The sequence below is a fragment of the Poeciliopsis prolifica genome, unplaced genomic scaffold (assembly GCF_027474105.1).
Source record: "Poeciliopsis prolifica strain line A6 unplaced genomic scaffold, Auburn_PproV2 SCAFFOLD016, whole genome shotgun sequence".
In the NCBI taxonomy this organism is placed as follows: Eukaryota; Metazoa; Chordata; class Actinopteri; order Cyprinodontiformes; family Poeciliidae; genus Poeciliopsis; species Poeciliopsis prolifica.
In genome coordinates this window covers 10,677,054-10,699,477 of record NW_026562391.1, presented here as the reverse complement: position 1 = coordinate 10,699,477, position 22,424 = coordinate 10,677,054, and the positions used below count along the sequence as shown (strand labels likewise).

The window sequence follows — 22,424 nt, the reverse complement described above, 5'->3', positions numbered from 1 at the left end:
TGCCAGAGCAGAACAAATGATAACATGGCTGTATAAAAAAGACATGCGTCCTTGAAGGACCCAAACTCTTTGGCATGTGATCAAAGTTGCAGAACTCTAGAAAAACAGTAATTGTAAAGAATTGTTAAAACACCATATAGTTTCTTTAGCTAAATTCACTCTACTTATTTTGACAAAAAAGATCTCAAGGTAAAAAGACAAATTACTGTGGTGCTTGAAGATTTATGAGTTTGTGCATATTAATTTATTTTACTGATCAAGATTTTATCCAGTTAATCTCAATCGGACACATTTAATATGTCTGATAATATGCAGCACGAGGTAATATGAATGTTTGATCTACAGTGTGTGTCATTATATGTAATGATTGCCTATTATTTGTTTGATGTGATATTTCTATCATTTATTGTCTTATTTTGTAAGATAATAAATCCCCAGCCAACATAGATGTGCCTGAACTTTGAAATTTCTCTTTTTTTATAACAGTGAAATAGAATATATCCTGATTAGATAACCCTGACAGAAAGGTGAATGTCTACATATTCATCGTGTTTATAAATCTATAAACATGATGTTATAGATTTAGATTTGGCCACTCCCATTCACTTTATTGAGTATGTCGCCTTTGATGTGTATTTCTGGTAGTTTTCTGGCAGGCTGAATCAAATTATCCACCAATTTTATTTTAGATTCCTGTGAGAAGCTTCCCCATATTGTTATGATGCCAGTGCCATTCTTTATGGTGAAAAGCGTAACTTTGTGGTGAGGTGCAGAAACAGTTTGTTCCGACAGACTGAAGAAACTTCTTCTTGGAGTCTCTATTGCTTGGGACACATCAGCTTTTCAGGCTCTGGTAATTTAATAACAAAGCAGTGTCATGTACCAACTGACCAGTCCAGTGGTGGCAGCATCATGTGAGGGTCTGTCTTGGTGTGAGTGTATTAGCAAAGTGGATGGAATAAATCAGGAAAGAAGATCATGTCCCAATTCTACATTTTTTCAAGTCAATGACGCCTGAAACATGGACAAAGTTGAGCTTTCCAACAAGATTAAAAGTCCTGTCCATAATTGTCCTAGAGTTGACCAAGCAAGCTAAAATTATGCTTTAGGAATGATCCTGACCTCAACTTGAAAATGTGTAAGCAATCCCTTAAAAGTCAGGTCTATGCAGAAAAACAAAATTATTTATATTATTTCTAATTAGAAAAGTGATATTCAGCATAAACTGAGTGTGGTGTGCCAAGACACATTTAATCAGAAAAACATTGTGGGCGTTTGTAAATATTTGATATCTGTGTGTATAATTATGACTTTGGGTGATTAGAGATAAACCACTATAAATTCAAAATTGGGCACTCAGTAGGCTATTTGTTTTTGAAATACCACTATTCCACCCTATGGACACTTTTTACTGGAACTCGGGGAGCTTAATGCATCAAGGTTGGTTTTCATTACTAAGCAATGTTGATCTATTTTATCATGTGATTTTCAGATCATCCACTAGATGGAGAACTTTAAAAACAATCACGTTTAAAAGCAGCTATGAGACTGTCTTGCTCTTTAAATTGTCTTGTTTATGCTACTATTTATTCTTGTAAAGTTCTGAAGTTACAAATTATTGATAAATTTAAATTTCTACGACATGTTTTGTAGCCTTAAAGAACTTAAAGACCAAATCTGCTTTTTTAGAAAAATACTGATTTGGTCTGGCACAAAAAAAAAACTAAGAATATTTTAAATGTACTGGAAGTAAATCATTAAAAATAGATAAAAATGATACTAATACAAATAATAAATGCATTCAACATATAAAGTACACAAATTTTTACTTTATTTATTAAAATGATGAAAGCAAATCAAAAGATTGTGAAGTAAAATGTATTTATTTTTCAATTTTACAAATGATCAATACTTCTCACATAACTTTTTTTGCCTAAAAGAATAAATACCAGGTGAAATGAAACAAAAATAAATATATAGTAAGACATTATTTGTAGGGCACGAAGCAATTCTGTTCAGCTGTATTATTTAACAGCAACAAATATAAAATAAGGGACAATAAGGAATAATGAGGCAAGTGAAAAAAAATATATAAAACTAGTGTTCATGTTTATTGAGAATGCTTCCTAAATATTTATGTGAAATACATAATAATACATTTGTTTATTTGTGACTTAAAAATAATGTTTTATCTTGTATTGTCTTCTCACAGTTTTATTGCTAAACTGCAGATGAAAACAAAAACACAGAAACTTCCACATCTAGATTTATTTTCATCATCATCGTTGTTGCTAAATGTAAAATATAATCTAGCCTTAAAGGCTATCATTATGAGGCAAATAAGCTGTTCTGAATGTAAACTGTACATTTTTTGGCAATCACAAGTCACATTTGGCACACGAATATTGTCTGGCTAGTTTTAAATGTTTAGCTTACCATTTATCTATGAGTGTATAATACTTTATCATAAAAAATTAAAGATAACTTGAATGTACCAAGCTATATGATTTATTAACACTGCACAATTCTAAAACCTATAGTGAGATTGTAATGAATCAGGTGTGTGGAGAAAGTGGAAGGGTGACAATACAAGTTCAAATACACTTTGAAGCACTTTTTTTATGTATTAAAAATATCCATATTTCTATACCTTTATTAATTTTAATGTTCCCCTCACTCATTTTCATCTGAAGTTTAGGATAACACCACACTTTAAAGAGCTGAAGTCCTCTCTGAACTCAGTGTTTTTATGTTTACGGTTTCACTGCCGGAGGCTCTGTGTCGTTGGTCTTCCTAGAAAGAAACCACACCCTCATCGGTTCCTTCTTTCCTTTCATGGTGACGGGGCCGCGGTACTCCAGATGAAACTGGGGGTCCGCGTTCTCCGCAGACTGCAAGCACCTAGAGTACAACAACCACACACCATGTTTGTCTCTGGCTCTTGTTTTACATACACCTTGGTCTGTTGTATCCAACATAGAATCATTATAATTTGTGTGCAGCTTAAGGGATAATCCCCCCGCAAAGGTAGAGTTAAAACTAGATAAATGTATCAACAAAACGTCAAAAAAAAAGTGTGATATTACATCAAACTGAGTTATTATCAGTTATTAAGCTGTTATCAGTTAGACATACAGTAGACTTGAATATTTGATTTCAGTTTTTCTGTTTCTACTACTAAATTTCAAGCTTGTTTTGTAGGACTTTGAAAGATGGCTGGTTTCTACAGATAAATCACCAAGACTCACCTGTAAGTGTATTCTGAGACATTAATTTTCCCTTTGTCTCCCGTCGTCTCAGTTCGACTTGTTAGGTTGACAGTATTTCCAAAAAGGCAATATCTGGGCATCCTCTGGCCAATCACACCTGTCACCACCTCCCCAGTGTGGATCCCAATTGTGATCTTGAACAAAAACGATAAAAAGTATGACATCAAAATATGTTCCTAATCATTGCAAACAACTACTATAATTCTCTTGCCTTTTCAATCTGTTCACACAACTCTCAGTTTTCAAATGAAAAGGTGCAACATTTAGTGGGTGGATATAAGATTCACTCTGCCAGGAATTTGTGCTCCACGGACAAAATTAGAAATTATCTCAGTTTTTCTTGAGGTAATTGCCTTTAAATCTGCAGGAAGGACAACTTAGAGACAAAGATTTAACCTCAGAGCTGTGGGCATTTCTCAGTGCTTGTTTTCCATAAAGCATAGATGTGCTGTGAGTGTCTGGGACGAACAAGCATCTATTTTCGTCGCCAGGATCATCAGATGATTTGAGCGAGTTCCTGCTACATAAACCGGACTCATCTTTTTGCCAGAGCCACATTGTACAGTAAACATGCTTTCATTACCTAGATATTATTTTACAGTGGAAGGTTTCAACAAAGTTACAATAACAACTGACATCAGTCCATTAAACAAATGTTTTAGTTTCCCACCAACCTTTTATTACAATGCAAAAATATGTCTGGATGGATAGATATTCAAAAATTAATTCAAAAAATTAATGAACAGTAGAAAAACCAAACAGAGCTCCAGAGTGTTTGTATCATCTATTCCAAAGTAACAGATGCATTGCTAAGAAAGCTGCAGAAATAATTAAATATGTGAAGGAAAACAGACGGGCAATCATTAAATTATGTGCCAAAACAGACAACTTGTTTCACCAACACATTTCACAGAGAAAGAAAACGCACTTACAGTCCAGCCTACTGTTAGTTAAAAAAAAGATGCCGATCTATTATATTATATATCTACTATATTGTGTAGTCCAGTTGTTAGCACTTGAGATAAAGATTTGTAAAACCTTTCAAATAAATCCATCCTATTTTACAGTTCAGTGTTTCCCTTAGGGCCTTGGGCTTTTAGGGGTTGAGGGGGGATCATTTTTTAGAAATGCACATATTGAGACAAAGGGAAATGCACGGGAGACAAAGGGAAAATTAATGTCTCAGAATATTAATTTTCAGTCAATATTTACATTAGAAACTGACCTTATCCACCAATGTTTCCTCCACAAGGCTCTGAGAGATATTCTTAACAATAATATGTTTACTGTTGCCAACTTTCCAACTCGTTCGGTGCAGAAACAAATGGGTATAGACCAAAATCAGTCACTCTGTTTTCAATAGCGATGATGGGCCAGAAAACTGCAATGATTTCTGCTGTGTCAGGGCATTGGCATTTGCACTGGTTCTATCTTTGCCATACATATTATGATGCTGGTTTTTAGAAGGGGTACCAGAACAAAACTTTTCTGTCCTTCAGTCACAAATGTAACTTAGTTTGCAAAAACATCGTCATTAAACTGGAACTGTGTGCAATGACAACCTGAAAAAAATCATGAAAATGTGGAAGAGCTCTTCATGCCCATTGTGAAGTACGGTGAAGGATCTGTGATGCTGTGGGGCTGCTTCTCTACCAAAGGCCCTGGGAAAATTTCGAGAGTGTATGGTGTTATGAACGAATTAAGTTACCAGGATATTTTAAATAAAAATCTATCAAACTCGACCTGAAAACTGAATACAAGGCAATATGGCATAACGATTTTATGCCATATGGCATAAAAACAAAAAGAAACAACATTTGTTATTTAATATGGGATTTTTTTTCCTCTTTGATTAAATTAGAGGTTTGGTCTCTTTAGGTTTCTCCAGATGTTTCAGGGCAATGATACAGGAATAAAACATCCATTTATTTTATGGCTTTTTATACACTTTTCCCATATGTTTAGAGGAGTTTGGTAAATATTATCTAAAATTTATTTTTTTTGTTGAGTATTAAAATCATTTCCTATGGTACTGCCTCTGAAATTGCAAAGCATAGTGTATGACTGCTTAGCTGCATATTCTGTGAGATTTCAATATTATTTTTATATTCTATTTTCTTTATCACACCTGAACTGGCTCATCATCCACTTTGACTTGTCCTGCTATCTCCATCATATCAAGGGCAAGGTGGCAGATGGACTTGGCATGGTGTGTGCAAGGCTCTGGCAAACCGCTCACTGTCATGTACTTATCACCAACTGTTTCCACCTGTAAAAGACAGATAATTTCCCGTTTAAATATAGCATGATGAGTTAAAGTGCATCTCTTTATTTATGCTTCTTACAGAATTCTCGCCTTTCTATATGGGGAGCCTCTGTTGAGGTCAGAATGAACCGAAACAGCTAGTGATAAACACTTACATCAGCTACAAGACATTCAGGGCTTCTCTTGAGTCCCGCTAATACCCCAGGACCACCAAGCCATTCAGTTTGTTGAGTAAATATTACTTCTTTTGGTGACCCAGAGTAGTGAAGCCGATCCCCTGGAAGTGCCGGGGTCTGCTTGACTTCACAAAGTGCATTCTTGTCTGAAAGCCTGGAGTGTAAATCTGCTGTGCCAGGTCTATAAAATTGTGCAGTCGCCCTGTAAAACTCCACTGTGTTTAGGAGTTAGTGCTAGTCATGAAAATTTTTTTTTATCAAGATATAAATATACCTGTGCTGAGTTGTATGTGCAAGATTGTATAATTACTATTAATCACACTGGTGCAAATAACCGGAGGGCAAGAAGAGAAATTGTGGTCCCAAAATAATTCTTGCTTCCTTTTTTTAATCCAGCCTGTTTTTCTTAGTCCGAAATAAGATTACACAAAAGCCTGATAAACTGCGGTGGTAACGTTCTTGTTTCCAACCTTGTATACATAAGGGTTCTTCCGAGAGTCTGTCAAGATGTCGAAGCGCGTGTAAACATCATTGAGCAGGTTAACTATCTTGATGGCTCCCTCAGCTGAGGCGTGCTTGCTGCAGAAAGCGTTGAATCCCACGATGCCGCTGAACAGGATGGTGACGTTGTCGTAACGCTTCGCCGGGACGGGGCGCTTGTGGCGCAGCTCGTTGGCAACAGATGGTGGCAGAACAGAATAGAGCAGTCTGAAAAGAAGAAGAGGAGCAAGAAGCATTATTCAGAGCAGACACACAGTTAAGCGGGGGTTGAGGAATCAGGGCTTCCAGACTGAAGTTCATCCTTGTATCAGGATCTCTTTTGTTCTCCCACTACCAAGAGGTAAAAAAAAATAAAAAATGGGGTGGTGTTACTATGGTAACAGTTAGATCATGGCTGTCTTGTTAAAAGCAAAGTAACTTTCCTGGTGCAATACACTTGTAGCATCAGGGGATGTGATACAGAACAATAACCGGTCAAAATATGCTATGTTTTTCAAATTCATTTGGAAATTGTAGTTTAAATAAGTTGAGGGTTTTTTTCAGATGAAGAGCAAAATCAGCTTCAGTTTGATGTCTAATGCTGACAATATTATTGCTCCTAAAAATGTCAATATAAGACGAGGCCAAATGATTAGTACTGTAATAAATGAACCCTGTAAAGATTTATTGAGATGCACAGACATAATAAGAACCATAAAGCAGTGAACAACCTGCAGTTTATTTAAATATTAAGAGAACTTTATTCCACGGTTAGAGACGCTATAATGTTATGTGTAGAATAAAGTCATAGCTATGCAATGGCAACGAATTGCCACAACAGTCTTAAATACCATCGTGCTCCACTGCTGTGATCGTATCCAGCTCCTTCCCACTGCTATGACAGGCCAACTTCTAAACCGTTTTAATCCTAACAGGGCCTGAAGATTAGCTTTGGTAAATATCAACCTGCATAATAAAGTCCGACCCCAGGTGCTCCTGTTGCCATGCAGCATTTTGACAGCACTATGAGAATGAGCCCTGTTTGTTTCCGTATCTCAACTGTTTCTGGTTTGGGGTTTGACCTTAAAAGGGAATCCTTCACACAGCTTTTTTTTTCTTTGTTACATCGCACTACAACGAGCACTAATGAACAAACTAACACTTTGTTTTAACAGCCATGTTGCAACAGAATGACTTTGAGTCTGACTCAAAGCATTGAGATAATGACTTGGCGCCTGTATGAAATTAATTTCCTGAATGATTCACTACAGAGAAATAGTTTGCATAAAGTGCTTGAACTGGGTGCGAATAAAAAAAAGAAAGCTTTTTGTCAAACGGCTGCATCACATTTTCCATTTCACTTTCCAGACTTGTGTTTACAAATATCTCTGACAATTGTCAGGCAATGTTTGAGTAATAATAACAAAAGTTTGCTTCACTTTAAAAAAAAACAAAACTCCATGTTCATGTTCATCTATGAAATTCATGTCTGTTAATTAACTTACTGATATCTGAAGTGATTGTCCCCCTCTTTTCTATCATGATATATTTTTCCACAGTTCCATATGTGTAGGAACTGCTACAATGTGCCCAACTGTAGGAAAATGTTCATACCTCTGTAGTAGTGTTTAAAGTGGGGTGACCAAATCTCTGTGACAACCAATGATATCTTAAGGCTTTTGTACACATATGTGCCTGGGGAAGGAATAATAGTGGAGGGTGCTGGTTGTGAGGTTAAAGCTAACTGATTTTTACGTAAAAAAAACAACAAAACAAAACAAGGAAACCTGTCCGTTTTCTTCTTCTCATCCTCCAGGGCCCGCAGTGTGTGCTGGAGGCGATCCGTCAAAATTTCCAGCTCCTGTGTTAGCTTGTACTCCTCACGAAACTGTTCCCCCAGCAGCACCAGGTCGCGCGTGGCATCATGTAGTGGGATGTCACTCAGGTAGAGCCCCCTCCTCGTCAGATCGTCCAGGTTCATAACACTAACCACAGAAAACAGTTAAACGCTACTTCAATTTTATTGCTCTTTTTATATATAAACTGACAAATACACTTCTCTGGTAAAACAGAAACTGCTTGTTCTCTTCTCAGAGAGGGTACAAAATAAGTCGACCATGGAGCAGTGATGTCATCATTCTGGCAGAGCTGTTTGCCTCCTAATAAATGATCTTTTCAGTGAGGTCACACAGCTCGACATGACTCTCCCTGATAAGATGAATAGAAAATATTCATGCTTTTAGCTCCTGTGTTTTGTCTGGCCAGGCACCTTTTAGCAAAACCACTTGAAAGCCTGTTTAGACAAATAGGACAAGGTCCACAGAACACCACTTTCCTGCAAAAATTATGCCAGCAAATTTCCCAAAATGGTCCTGTCAGGAGGCTAATGGCGGCCACAGTGAATTATCCCAAGTATCTACCTACATATCACCTTTTTCTCTACTTTTTCTGTCTTACCATTTAACTACATTTGTGTTTATAAAAGGCTGGAGAAAAAAAAAATCATAAACTTAAAATCAAATACGTGCACTGGAACATAAATTTATCTCAAAATATTTGGTGCAGGCATTTTGATGTTGTTTATAGTCCTTATAACTTTTTTGCTCATATGCAAACATTATGGACTGCACAAATCCAACATTGCACAGCACCTGAAACACATCATCCCTGTGAAACACTGAAGTGGCAGCATCACGCTGTGGTTATCCTTTTCTCTATCAGGGTCAGGGAAGCTGGTTGGAGTTAATGGGAAGATATCTGGAGCTAAATATAGATTCTGGAAGAAAATCCGTTAAAAATTACAAAGGACTTCATAATGGGGCAAAATTCACCATTCAGTGGGAAAACTACCATAAGAGTAGTAAATGGAAGAGATTGTAACTTACTTTTAATCACATTTACTCTAATCTCATTTTTGCATTTTTGAGAAGCCTTCATGCTTGGCTCTGTCAGAACAAATTGACTCCCTTCAGTGAATCTGGGTTACATAATGAACTGTTTTAACAGAACAGCCTCTTCTCACCAACAATCTGCTTCAACAACACATTTCTTCAACTCCATTTAGCATGCAGTTCGCTCACTTGTTCTCAGAAAATCTGCTTCCTGACTGTTAAACTCGGAGGCTAATAAGGATTAAATGGTATTAGCACAATTAAGATTGAAGTATTTCAGCAAATATCTGGTGGAAGAAGTGGACTGGGTGTTTTCTTGTTTTCATATTTGTAGAAATATTTTTGAGCTACAGATTATTTTCTTCAAACATTTGCCATATCTCTGCATGGCATGAACGTATCCCTGTGAAATATGACAAGATAATGCAAAATGCAAAATCACCAGCTAAAGTTCAAATATGTACACTTTAAACTTCATTGTTGAATCAAGCAATTACTCTCTAGTTAAAGGTGAAGCAGCCAGGATATTAACGTCTGACCTCCCTTCCTCTGTGGGATTCAGTCCACCCATTTCTAACCTATGTTGTCATGAAACAATCTGGCAACATGAACACAGACCTTTTACATTCAAAGCAGAGCCATAACTTTCCTCTACTCAATAATCTATTTTCTTTAAGTTTAACCTTTAGTTCAGATTAGTCTGTTTTCACCTGACATCGAGCCATTTATTAGCTTTTTAAAAACGTGCAATTTAGTTGTAACTTTAAGTTTGGACTGTTTATTTTGGTCCGCATTCTGCGACTGTCGTTTTTCTTCTAAATTTTATTTTAGCCCCTCAGTATGAATCAAACACATACAGTAAATACATCAGGAATCTTCTAGCTATTCATTTTGCATCTAAGTCCAATCTTCTGCTTTATCTAAGCTTATGGTTTTTGATGAACAATGATTACCTACGAGAGCATCAGTGACGAAAGGCTTGGATGCAGCTGGCTGTAGAAAAGTGTTCAAAGAAGCTCTGTACGCTCTGTTCTTGAGCTAATCTGAAGGCCACATGAGGTTTGGAGATCTACGGCTACTGACTCTGCAGAAAGCAACCTGAAGGCACGATACTGCTGACTCCGCACTGTGGTTTTTACATGACCTCCCACTTTGAATTGCAGTCGCTCCAATTAATTTTCACTTTGATATAATACCACTAATACTGGTGTCTTGAATACTTAGTAATGAGAAAGTTTCAGTTGGCATCCCACATTGTTACCACACCAGAAATCACTGCTCTCCTGAGAGTGAGCAGTTATTTAACATGTTTGCAGAAGCAGTGTGGCCCCGTCAGTACTGGATTTTACAGACTTGTGGACATGAAAGTGTTCTGAACACATGAATTAAATTATTTGGAGGGAGGAACAAATACTTTTGGAAAGAAAGTGTCAGACATTTGGTCAGACAGCTATCCTCCTTCAGCGTAACAAAAACAATAAGGAAATATATAACATGTTCAACTTTTTCCAGAAGAAATTCTGGAGTTTAGTTTTACAGAGGATGCAAGTCAATAATTTGCTATGCTTTAGTTGTTGCACATGCATTTATTGTTTTGTTGTTTCTTGGTAGTTGAGATCACACCTGCAGGCTCTGCTACAGGCAGATAACAAAGAAAAGGCATGGTAAAGTGGGAGAGGGACAATGTGGGCCAGGCCAAGGTCTTATAATATTATTTAGTGAGATATGAAACAAAATATAAAGCATAATCAAAAGGAGGAGTGAAAATGAAAAGGGCTATGAAACTGCATTGTTAATATTCATTTATCCAGCAAATAATATGTGACCGGTAAGGCTGTATTTCAAATCAAAAGTGTGAAACCAGAATTATATTCACTGTTTTACTCTCCTAAGATAACCAGTTATGTGACGAAAACCAGCAGATCAGGAAATTATTTTAATTCAAACAGCAATTATTTTTATTAGTTCATCTGTCCCTGCTGTTAATTGAAACCTATCTGAAAGATGAGGTACAAAACTGTTATAGATCCTTTTAGCCAGCTAGGTCATAATTCTCCACAAAGAGGTGTGTGAAGCAGAGCTGCGGTTTGAGAGCATATATCAGCTGTAGCTTGTGTGAAAACAGAGAGTGCAGTAGGTTTACCTGGGCGAGCAAAGGAAAAGGATGTTCTCTGCCTCTGGCAAATAAATCATCTGCCCTTTCAGCCTCAGACAGCTGATCTCCACCCCTGTCAGCTCATCCTCATTCTCCACAGTCTCCACATTAAGCAGGCCCTCCTGTCAGGAATACATCACACTTCTGAATATTTCATTACACTGTATGTTCTTTTCTAAATCTCCTTCAAATCAGCCAGCCTTTGTTTGAATTTTAGATTTTAATGCATACAAAACATGATGAACTCCTCCGTCACAACGCTGGCGTTTCATTTATTAATTTATTGTAATCTACATACAGTGAGTCTAACTGAAAGCCTAAACAGTTATCTTTATCTTGATAGAAAGTATTACAAAAACATTTTCTTAATCTCTGAATCACTTTTCTCTCTACTGCTTAAGTTTTTAATTTATTTATTTTTTTGTCAGAGTATGCAATAGTCACATTTAATGAACATTTCCACCCCTACTGTGAAGTGCATTCCAACATTTTCAGTTATTCACATAGATGTCGTCTGCATTAACGGCATCAATGAAACCCACTGCTAAATCCCATGATGTTGCTAAAAATATCCGTGACCTTATTAATATTTAAGATGACCCATTATGCACAGTTCAGCATCTTTATCTTTGAAACTATAACTCTACGCATGATGTGTGTAATTTATAGATAAAAACAAATATTTTTCTGGACTCTTGGTGTTTTTTTGAGATCCAGCATTCGATCCATCAACAGAAACAAGCTGTTATAACTCCAGTCCTTTTAAGGACAAACTCTGTTGAGCATCTACATTCTCCTGATAAGGAGGACTGAAGAGGTTCTTGTTTATTTCTCAAGTAAAAAAGAACAAAAAAAACTTTAAACTTGAAAGAGATTTTCCATCTCATTTCACAAATGTTCCATTATTTCACATCTCAGCAATGTTCCACTGACAAACAATTTGTTTTGACGTATGAAGAACAAGTTATGCAATATAACAATAGTAGGTCACAAGTTCAGTGAGTCCGTGGCTCCCCTGCTAAAGCTTTGCAAAAGGCCTTAAAATAAATTAATATGTTATTTTTGCAACATAACTCTCACTGTCAAAGATTTTGTAAGAAATACGTTTCTTTTGACCACATTAAAAAAACACACACACACAAAATAACTAGAGCAAATATTACAGTTAGTTCTAACTGTTGACATAAAATAATAATTATTGAAGAATTTTTAACAAATACTTTGCCTTTTTGAAATTGTCCAGGAACTTTAAATTAGTAATTCAGGACTTCTTGCTGTCATAGCATGGCATAGAGGACCATTTCTTTTAGCCACTCTTCAAAACAAGAAACACACGTCAAGCAAGACGCGTTGATTTATAGAAGTCATGAAACAGCAACCAATCTACGGTCAGCGAGAATAATTAAAACATTTAAAACCACAACTGCGGCTGAATGAAGACTAACGCTTGTCTTAGGTTGAGAACTTGGTAAAAAAAAAAAAAAAAAAAAACTCTGAAGCTCAAAGTCAGAAAACTGCAGCAGAAACTTCACACAGCAGTTTGTTTATTTATGTTTAGGCTTTTAATGCATAATTGCAAGGGGTGAAGTGTGTTGCAATTACAGTTTCACTTACATTATTTGAAATCACTTCTGCTATTGTAATAGTAATGATTCACAGAAGCTGAGGGCGGGCATGCTCACTATAAATAATTTTTGTGTGGTTGTCTCAAGATAACAAGAAAATGTGTTATTATGAGAAAACAAGAGTCATTACCTCCCTGTTGTTGGCTTTCCAAGACTAATAATTGTTTTACGTAAACACAATCAAATTATTGTTAAAAATCAAAAAGGAAAGGAAGATTGTTGAGGATTTAATGTGCTTAACTTCAGGTGCCTAACTGTGAGTCTGATGTATTCAGTGGGTTGATTATATCAGGCTTCATAGAAAAAGAGCTTCATACACTTGCACAGAATCTGACCGGGGCTCAGCGTAGTAGAGCAACTATTTCTGTACTTTTAGAGATCCAGTAATGAGCTTGGTCACCGTCTTTTTGAACCATCAGATGAAACAAAAGTGTGCATAACTTAATTTAATGAGCAGCTGGAAGATGTGACTGGCATAAAGTAAAAAAAAAACTAGTCAGGTTATATTGATAAATTGAGCATCAGTGTTAAAGAAAAAAATAATTTATCTATTTATTAGTTGGAGTCAAGAGGTTTAATTTCCATTTCAAACTGAATTTGACACAGAGAAAAATCATTCCAAAAAGAAGGCATTATTTGATCTTTAAATGTATTTAACCCATCAAGGCACCTTTTTCCTTTCTGCAATTTTCCTTTTTCTATACAATTAAAATTGTAATTGGATTCCTAATAATCCTGGTAGGACGCTATCCTTCAGAGGAGGCATAATAGACCCCTTTTAGTATGTAAATCTGGAATCCAAATTTATCAGAAATAACAAAGCCATGTTTTGATCATTAGCACATTTTTATGATTTTTCTGGAAAACTATCCATATTCAGTACCCAGCAAGAGTAGGTGGTCTGTTCAGGGTTATGTGCAGTTATGCTTCTCATCCACATGTAGAATTTTGCAGGCAACTAAATTTTATCTATAGGGGTGAACAAAACTCTTATTTGCATAAGTAATTGCAAATTGTTCTGTTCACCTAGCACATAAACTCCTCATAAAATATATGGTTTGGTTGCAATTTGTAATGACAAAATGTGAAAGAGCTGAATAATTTTGGAATGCACTTTACAAGCAAAATGTAGACATGTTTCAGAACAAAAAGCAGGACTCAAATAAAGCCCTATGTGATATCTGACGTCTACCTTGCTTCGCAGAACAAACACGGTGTTGATGTGGGAAAGGATGCCATGAAAGCTGAAGTCAATGTGCGGACGAACCAAAGAAAAAACAGAAGGGAGGATGCAGGCACCAGGCTGGAGCTGAGGAACAAAACAACATTTTCAATTTAGAGTTAGTTGCACTTCACACAAAGAGAAATGAAACTGCTATTGTGCCGATATATCAAAAGAAAACAACAACCAAGTGCTGACTTAATATCAAACTCCACATTTTGCAGTGGGATTTGCCATGTGGCTGGATGTGAATGCACACCTGCGGCAGGACCCTGTATATGGCATTCCCACACTGTGTGAGCATCAGGTCTTTATCAAACATGAGGTGAAACGGAAAGGCTTTGCAGAACGTGTACGGGCTGATCCGAGTCTCCTGTGTGCCGTTCTCCTCAAAACCGTCGAGATCTTCATAGAACGCCTCCTCCTCAGAGTCCTTCTCCTCAATCAGAAATTTGATGTGGTCACACTCCTCACTCTTTGGTTGGATCACCTGCAAAAAGAGCATCCATCACTTAAAGAAGGATCTACAACATAAAGAACCTTTGTGGGCTCTTCAACCATGTCAGCCTATTATTTATATTCTTAATTGGAGAAAAATATTTTTAGAAATGTCAGGAGTATTAATAATTTTGGCCTCAACTGTAAGAGTTAAAGATAAGTGTTGCTACATAACTAAACTGACCAAATAAAAAAATAGATTGAAAGAATGTAAAACTAAATATGGGGGTTCAGGGTGCATAAGAAGCAAATAAACAACCGGTAACACAATTAAAAGCTATAATATATCCTAACCATGCACATTTCTCCTTACAAAAACTAAATGAGGGAATCATTAATTTCATGTCTTCCATATTGAATCAGGAGGGCAATAAATGGCATTTCTGTGGGTTTATGAGCATAAGGCGTACTGACGTCGAGCTGCTGTCTCTGCACCCTGTTTCCACAGCAACGGTGGCTAATATTTTCAGAAAATTGGGTGTCACATTTGTAGCGTCTGCCATTTTCTGTTCTTTCACAGCACACACAACGGTTGAAAAAAATATTATCTTGTCCGCCCAACATGATTAGCTCTGGGAGAAAATGTCACTGTTGTAATAAGGAGAAACATCCATGCAAGCTCATTGGATGGAAAAAAGGAAAAGGACAAGCTTCTGGGACTGGATGAATGGGATCTGTCGGGTGAACATAAAAATACAATTAACAATACCAATACCTCCTAGTTGAGACATTAGGCGTGACAGGTGCTTATTCTTCTTTGTCAATGTCCAATTAGCCAGTCTAAATCTATTTTATGTGCAGTAAAAGTTAGTCAAAGTTAAACTAGACAGAGGAACAGGGAAAAAAAAAATCCCTGAAAAGACAGGCAGTCTCTTGCCTGTGACTCTATAACTTAGATCTAAAAATATCCTCTGACTCACTGGCATTAGCCAAAAACTGAGCCACATTTATCACAGGGTTTCCGTTTGAGTATTTCAGGGGGGGATCTTATGTTTAATCTCTACATCAGATCCTCTTCAATTATATTCAGTCATAAATTGTCACATTCTTATACAAAGCACCAGATACTTCAAAGCCTTATTGAACATTGTAGCCATAAATCAGAAGGGGCTTTAAGTCAGCTTCATTTATCATCATGATCAGCAGCAGCAGAAGCACACTGGACCATTAGCGGTGGTGTCTTTCACCAGCGCAGGAAAATAACGATGCTGACCTTCATCTCTATCTCTGTGCCATGGATTTGTTGAGCGACTGTTTTAATGATGCCAATCACAATATCCTGCAATCCTTCTCTCTCTGAGTAGTAGTGAAGGATCAGGTTGTTTCCCTTCTCTGCGTCGGTGCAGCGAAACGACGGAGCCCTCATTCCGGGGTAAATGGTGCCCAGGTGGTCGTGTAGGGCATCCAGGTTCTGCAAATTCAGATGAAAAGAGTAACATTTCCACAAATAACCACAGAAAACTAGAGGGACATAATGGTTTACGAGGGTTTTTTCTGTTTACAATTCCTTATGGAATATCTGTGTGAGATCTCAGTCCTCTCTTTGGCTCTGTTCTCTTCAGTTCACCACATAGCTTTTCTAGTGCAGATGGCCATAAAATATAGTTTTTATAGAAAGATAGCTTTTATATTGAACAAAGACAATATTCAGATTCAGTCTTATCTTAATTTGTGTTTTGTTTTGTCACAAAAAGAGAATTGATTTTCACATTTCCAAAAAGCAGGAAAACCTGGGTAAACGATTATGACACAGATTTTATCTTAAATGTAGCAAACACAAAATGTTGTATTTAAACAGAAGAATTTCTAAACATATTCAAGTATTTTAGCATCACCATGTAGCTGTGTGACTACTTCACCTCACAAAATAAGAGACCAAGCCACATAAAACATATAACAACATTAAGAGACATGCTCCACTTCCTCCACCAGGCTGTGACAGGAAATTGTAATCAACAAGAGGTTTTTATAATATAAAAACCTCTTTGTTTATTATTTACGACTGAACCGCAGAGGACATCCTGCGCAGAGGAGCAGAAAAGGAGCTGTTCTTTAACAGAATTAAACACCCTTACATCAAAATGATGACCTTGCATTGCTCTGAATTTTCTAGTTGTTTCTTTCATTAATTTAACCATTTGTGATGTAGTCTCCACATATATTCATCTCCTCTGCATTATTTGTCAGGTTTCTGCTGACATGAAACAAAGACTTTATTACTTAGAAACTGTTTCCCCTTCATTGGTGTGCAGCTGCGGCATTTCTGCCTCGCAGTAACTGCTGTGCAGTTAGTGGCTCACAGCATGAAGCATCTCCCAGTGAGCGAGATGCTTGCATGTGTAGTTGTTTTGTGGTTACACAAAACAGAAAATAAAGTTAAAAAAACAAAACAAAACATCTTAACTCTTTATAGATGTAAATTTAAAAGGTCTTTTAAGTCATTTTGTAAAAAAATAACATTATTATTTTTTTCTTGATGTAAAATGCAAAACTATTTCTGGGCTGAATTTTTTTTTCCCCATACAGCTCCAGAAAAACTTCCAATGGCTTTGGAAGGATTTGTAAGGCACCTTAATTTTCCCCAATTCAGCACTGCTGAAAATTTTAACTAAAAACCAAAACTTAGTATCAACTGCAAAGTTTTTTGTTTAATTATTTCTGGTTGCAAGGAAGACTAGCCTTTATTTTTTGTGAAGAGCAACATTGCACTTTAAAGGTGGAGGTTATGATGTAGGAATCGCTCCAAGAGTTACTGCTGCAGCTTTCATAGCTTCTGGGTAAATTCTCATGTCAGGGCTTTCTAAGTGGCATTTACAGGTGCGTCTGTGTCGTTCATTGAGGTTAAAAAGTTATAAAGCCTTAAACCAGCTTTACCCTGATGATAAAGCATCACCAAACCACAGAGAATGCTTTTCACACTAAGACCGTATTATTTGAAATATATAGATTTTGCAGTTTTTTACATTACAAAAATGTAAAAAAAATGTAAAAGGTTTTGCATTGTTTCTCTACTGTAAGAGCCTACCTGCAGGAACTCTCGAACATTTGAGCCCAGCACACGCAATATGGTATCATAGCCTGACTCCTGGCAAAATTCAAAAAACATCTTTCCAAACATCTGCAAGATTTCTCCTGCGTCGACCTCTGAAAAACAAGATGAAAACATACTCATGCCTGACCATGTTATTCAGTCTGCAAGTTATGAGTTACTTCCTTTTCTTTTTCATTCCCCTTTTAGTCACTTTCCAGCAAATAAAAAATGTGCGGTCACTTACTCAGAACTTTACTTGCAGCTGCAACAAGATCGTACGTTTTAGCATCCTCGTATATGATTCGAACAAGAAACTGACCCTCAATATCAAGCTGAGCTTCCCTCCTGCAAACACAGAAACAGCATCACAGGAAACAAGCAGCATTGACTTTATTTTACTTTTAATAGAATGGCTAAATAGCATAATATTTGCCTTCTATTGGAAAAGCTGGCCTAAACTAACATTATAGTGTCATTTTTTTGCTAGTTTCCCTTGAAAATCAGTGGTAGTGTTTAGATACAGCAAGGGAAGTTAAATGATTTACGGCCCTGACGAGCAACCGCAGTCTTATCAGAATGTGCTGCAGCTGCAAAAACATACCAGACCTTGAAATGTTTTGCAAAGAAAACAAGAATGCAGTTTTGCTTTGGTCAGCTTGTGATAACATTGAAAGAAAAAGAGGAAAATCTTATAAGCTGCACTTTAGCTAAAAGTCAGTCCCATCTGCAGACATCGCACACATCCATGCACATTAGTTTTTTTGCACTGGATGACTACTTTAAAAACATTTACACAAGGCAGCTGCTGCTCTTGTTTCAATTACCTTCTATTTTAGGATGGGTCAAGTTGAGTTCAGTCAGATTAAAAAAACAAACCTAGTCTCAGCCATATTTTTCAACACGCAGAAAAATGTTACTGTTATAATTAGTTGTTACAATAATCACACAGAAATTACCTACATGCAGCACAACATATCAGGCTTGCAACAGCAATACCTAAACCAATTGACTTACATGGAAACATTTTGAGGCCAATAGTTAAGGGGTTAAATTGTTCCACAGCTTGCATTCCAAGTAATGATAATTATATTTATGTTTGATGTCGAAACAGAAAGGTTTTTTTCTTGCTAATTAAGTAATCGTAATTACTTAATTTGCATCTTAACACCAGCAGTACAATATTCTCAGCTGCTACCAATATATGTTCAGTTTCTCCTGACAATTGATGCAGTCAAGCAACACTTACGTTAGCATAGCATCACATACATTTCTCTGTCATTTTTTTTTCTAAGTTGGATTTCACCCCATAATCTGATTCAAATTACAGTTTTATAATAAAAATAATTTAAATAATTTAAAATGACAAATGAAATGTCAAATAAAATGAATTTGAAAATCTTATTTCTAATGTTATATGCATAAGGCAGGGCAATCTTAAATAACCAAACAAAAAGAACAATCCTGATCTAAACTGTTGTCTTTTCAAATAACAAATGTAAAATCTATTCCTTTATCTATTCTATTCCACGAATGGACAAATATTGTTCTTAGGTAAGAAGAAATGATTTCCCTTAATGATTTGAGTCTCACTAAAAGTGTATTACTAGAGGGCTATATTTAATTGACAGAATTTACAGAAAATTATTAGGCCAGTTAACCTGTCGTTAATATTTTTAGACTGTGAGAGGAAGCTGGAGTACCAGGAGTCAACCTACGCATTCCTGGGGAGAACATGCAAACTCCCTGCAGAAAGACACCAGGCAGTGATTTCAGCAGTGCCAAAATTGTCTCCAACCTTCTTGAATGATCAACTAACAGCAAAAAGATCCAAAAATGAATTAATAACTGATGTAATGTTATAAAAATATATTTGGGGATTTCATTTAAATGATGGAATTAAGTGACTAAATTGTTTAAGTCAAAATAAATTTGTAACTTAATTAGTTAGTTTATTAATTCCCTTTCTTAAAAATACATATGGGTAGATACCAGAAAATATTTGTTTACAGTGTAAAAGGAGCCCTGAAAGATAAAAGAACATTGCTGTACTGTGGAAATGTAATTGGTTTCTAAGCCTTGTTCTGCTCTTTTTCCATTTCTTTTTGTCTTCTTGTTGTGTATTGATTTAACTGTTCAGTCATTTGTTTTATGACCAAAATGTTCAGATCATATGTTTACTCATGTACAAATACGTATGTGTATTGGGATTCATACAAACTTTGACTATGTAAGTTTGTCTTGTATTACTGTTATTAAGAACATAACGGATATACGAATGATTCAAACCTCAAATAAAAATGATATTAAAAAGAGAGCTCTGTTGTCAATTGAGTGGTCGTTATTTAACTAAAAAAGTAGAACATTTATCAAAGGGCATATACTGAACATTTCTCGAAATGTTTAAAAAAAAGGATAAAGATTATCCATTTCAAAATGCCGTTACTTTAGATTTCCAAACCAACACAAAACAGGTCGTTCCTATCATTTGACATCTATTTTAATTTTCAGTTATTCGTTTATTTGTTCTCTCTGAAAGACTTATTGTTGCTACAACATTAACTGACAAGCAAATATGTCAGTTAATATTTCAGGCACTGAATCTGCACGGATTCAGTGCTTTTGAGCCTGCTCTACACCGAGAAATCATGTGAAAGCAGCACATATACAACTCACTTGATGTCCTCCCATACTTCTGGGCCATAATTCCGTAAAACCAGGAGCTCCAGGGCGTGATTCACAAACCCGTACTAGAAACGAAGGGAAAACAGGATCAACGTCAATATTAAGCCATGTAATTAGTTTCCCACAACTGGGAATGTCTACATATGGCTTATGCGTGCAGGATGTCAGCTGGTAAAATATGTGCATACTGCATCCACCTGTTTAGGATAGCACTACAATGTTGTTCAGTTATTCGTAGCTTGTAACCGCTGTTCCCCCAACAGGAAATGTCAAACGCTAATAGGTTGGACTACGAGGCGAAAACCTAATTTTCTCAGCATTCAGACAGAAGAGAGAAGTCGATGTGTACCTACCATGGTGAGCGCTGCTCTTCTGCCTCTTTATTTTTCAATAAAAAACCGCTGAATTAAGCAAAACCTTCATGGTTTGGTCCAGATGCTGAGAGCCTCTGAGTCCATCCCAACTATTTTTGCCAGCGCTTTACGGACAGCGGATCTGTCCAATAGCGTAGCCGGAATAATATGACGTAAGCCGTGATTGACCAATCAGAACCGAGACGAAGGTAACGTACTACAAATGATGCTAGTCAACCTGCGATTCTCGCACGTTTGTTTGTCTTGGCAACTGCTTCATATGTGGATGTTTAATCTTGTAATAAATATGTGATAATAATTACAAGGCAGCCCTTCAGTGTAAGCTGAAAGATATTAAGGCGTAAAAGAATTGTTAGCAATAGGAATACCTTGCAAAACATGTTTTTTTTCTTTTTTTAAATATATTTTAATATGTTGTAACCTCATTGAGATTTTTGTGAGTTTGTGGAATAGACATAGTGCTTAAAATAAAAAATATATACCTGACAGGAAAAAAAAAAAAACCTTCACATTTGGTATGCTTGTATTCAGCTTCTCTAATCTAATGATGGTTTTTAGAAGATGTCCAATTAGCAACAAAAAAAGAAAGAAAAAAGAATCCATCTGGGTGCTATTTGATCCGAGTACTAATTGTTCTGTGGCCTCAAAGGTTTACAACAGCATCACAAAGACCAAACACTTGTTGTTCATTGATGAAGTTGTGAGGAAGTTTAAAGCAACGTTATCACTTTTAATTAATGTCCAAACAGCCCTGTTCAAGCCATCTCCTGGCACTGGAAAGAGTATGACACCTAAACTGACAGGCAATTATTAAAAGAAGTAGCAGAGGCCCATGATAGCGCTTAAGGAAACTCCAGAGATGCACATCTCATGTAGAGGAATCTGTTGCCAAGACAACCATTGCACTAATAGTTGAGATTGGCAATGAGGAAACGATTGTTGAAAGAAAGCCATCAGAAGCTGTGTTTGCTCTTAACCTGAAGTCATGAAGGAGACAAAACAAATGATTCTTGAGAAGGACAATGGATAAAGCACAAAATTTGAATAAAATATACATAAAATATAATTTTCTTTCAAATATCTGACTAAACTAACCTGGGCCATGTGAGCACAACAATGTATGTTTTTCTGGTGTTTGCTGAATATTTTTTAATTGAAACGTTGTAGCAGGTGGATGGTGTCTTTAAAATCCCTTGTCCTGGAACAAAACTCAATACATTATAACAGTTTAAAACAATTAAAGGAATACTAAGATAATATTTCATGACAATTAAGTAGATGTATTCAAATAAAGAATTATAAAAGTATCAAAAAATTGAATTAAAAATAATTTGTATATATTTTCCAACTCCATTGAAATTTGTCCCAGCTTTTTGTCACCACATAAAAAGAATGTCAGGTCCATTAAAAATGTAATTTTCAAAAAATGTTGCAACTGGGAGTCTGCACCTTAGCATCTTTACATTTCCAAAACATTATTTGTCATATTTGTATACATAAGCTTGAGGAATAATTAAAACAAATTTGGGAAAATTCAAACCGTCCCACTTCTCAAGCGTCAACGTGCTTTCTTTGGTACAATAACACCAAAATGAAAGCTTTATGGAAACATGGTAGCAGCACAATAATGTAGTAAGGATATTTTTCTTCACCAGTCATCTATATTTTCTCCTAGAACAATAGATTAGATAGAGTTCACTTCGCAACAGAACAATGTCCTCACCCTAAACATTCAGCCGGAGTAATAATGAAAGT

At 36.2% G+C, this 22,424-nt stretch overlaps 1 protein-coding gene across 1 annotated transcript; it reads right to left on the bottom strand.

Annotated features, from left to right (window-relative positions):
* Positions 1 to 1,885: 1,885 nt before the first annotated feature.
* On the bottom strand, positions 1,886 to 20,772 carry gucy1b1 (guanylate cyclase 1 soluble subunit beta 1). The gene is made up of 13 exons (XM_055041212.1): positions 20,649 to 20,772; positions 20,287 to 20,360; positions 17,858 to 17,958; positions 17,608 to 17,726; positions 15,796 to 15,993; positions 14,344 to 14,574; positions 14,055 to 14,171; positions 11,226 to 11,359; positions 7,979 to 8,176; positions 6,182 to 6,419; positions 5,398 to 5,538; positions 3,249 to 3,403; positions 1,886 to 2,901 (listed from the first exon to the last, which is right to left on the bottom strand). The coding sequence occupies exons 1-13, from the start codon at positions 20,649 to 20,651 to the stop codon at positions 2,754 to 2,756; spliced, it is 1,857 nt and encodes a 618-aa protein (XP_054897187.1). The 5' UTR covers positions 20,652 to 20,772; the 3' UTR covers positions 1,886 to 2,753.
* Between the last annotated feature and the right edge of the window lie 1,652 nt (positions 20,773 to 22,424).

Coding starts and splice junctions, on each gene's coding strand:
- gucy1b1 (XM_055041212.1), bottom strand. Junction 15,994..17,607: donor ATGTTCGAGAGTTCCTGCAG/GTAGGCTCTTAC, acceptor CTGAATTTGCAG/AACCTGGATGCCCTACACGA. Junction 14,575..15,795: donor GCACAGAGATAGAGATGAAG/GTCAGCATCGTT, acceptor CTCTTTTTGCAG/GTGATCCAACCAAAGAGTGA.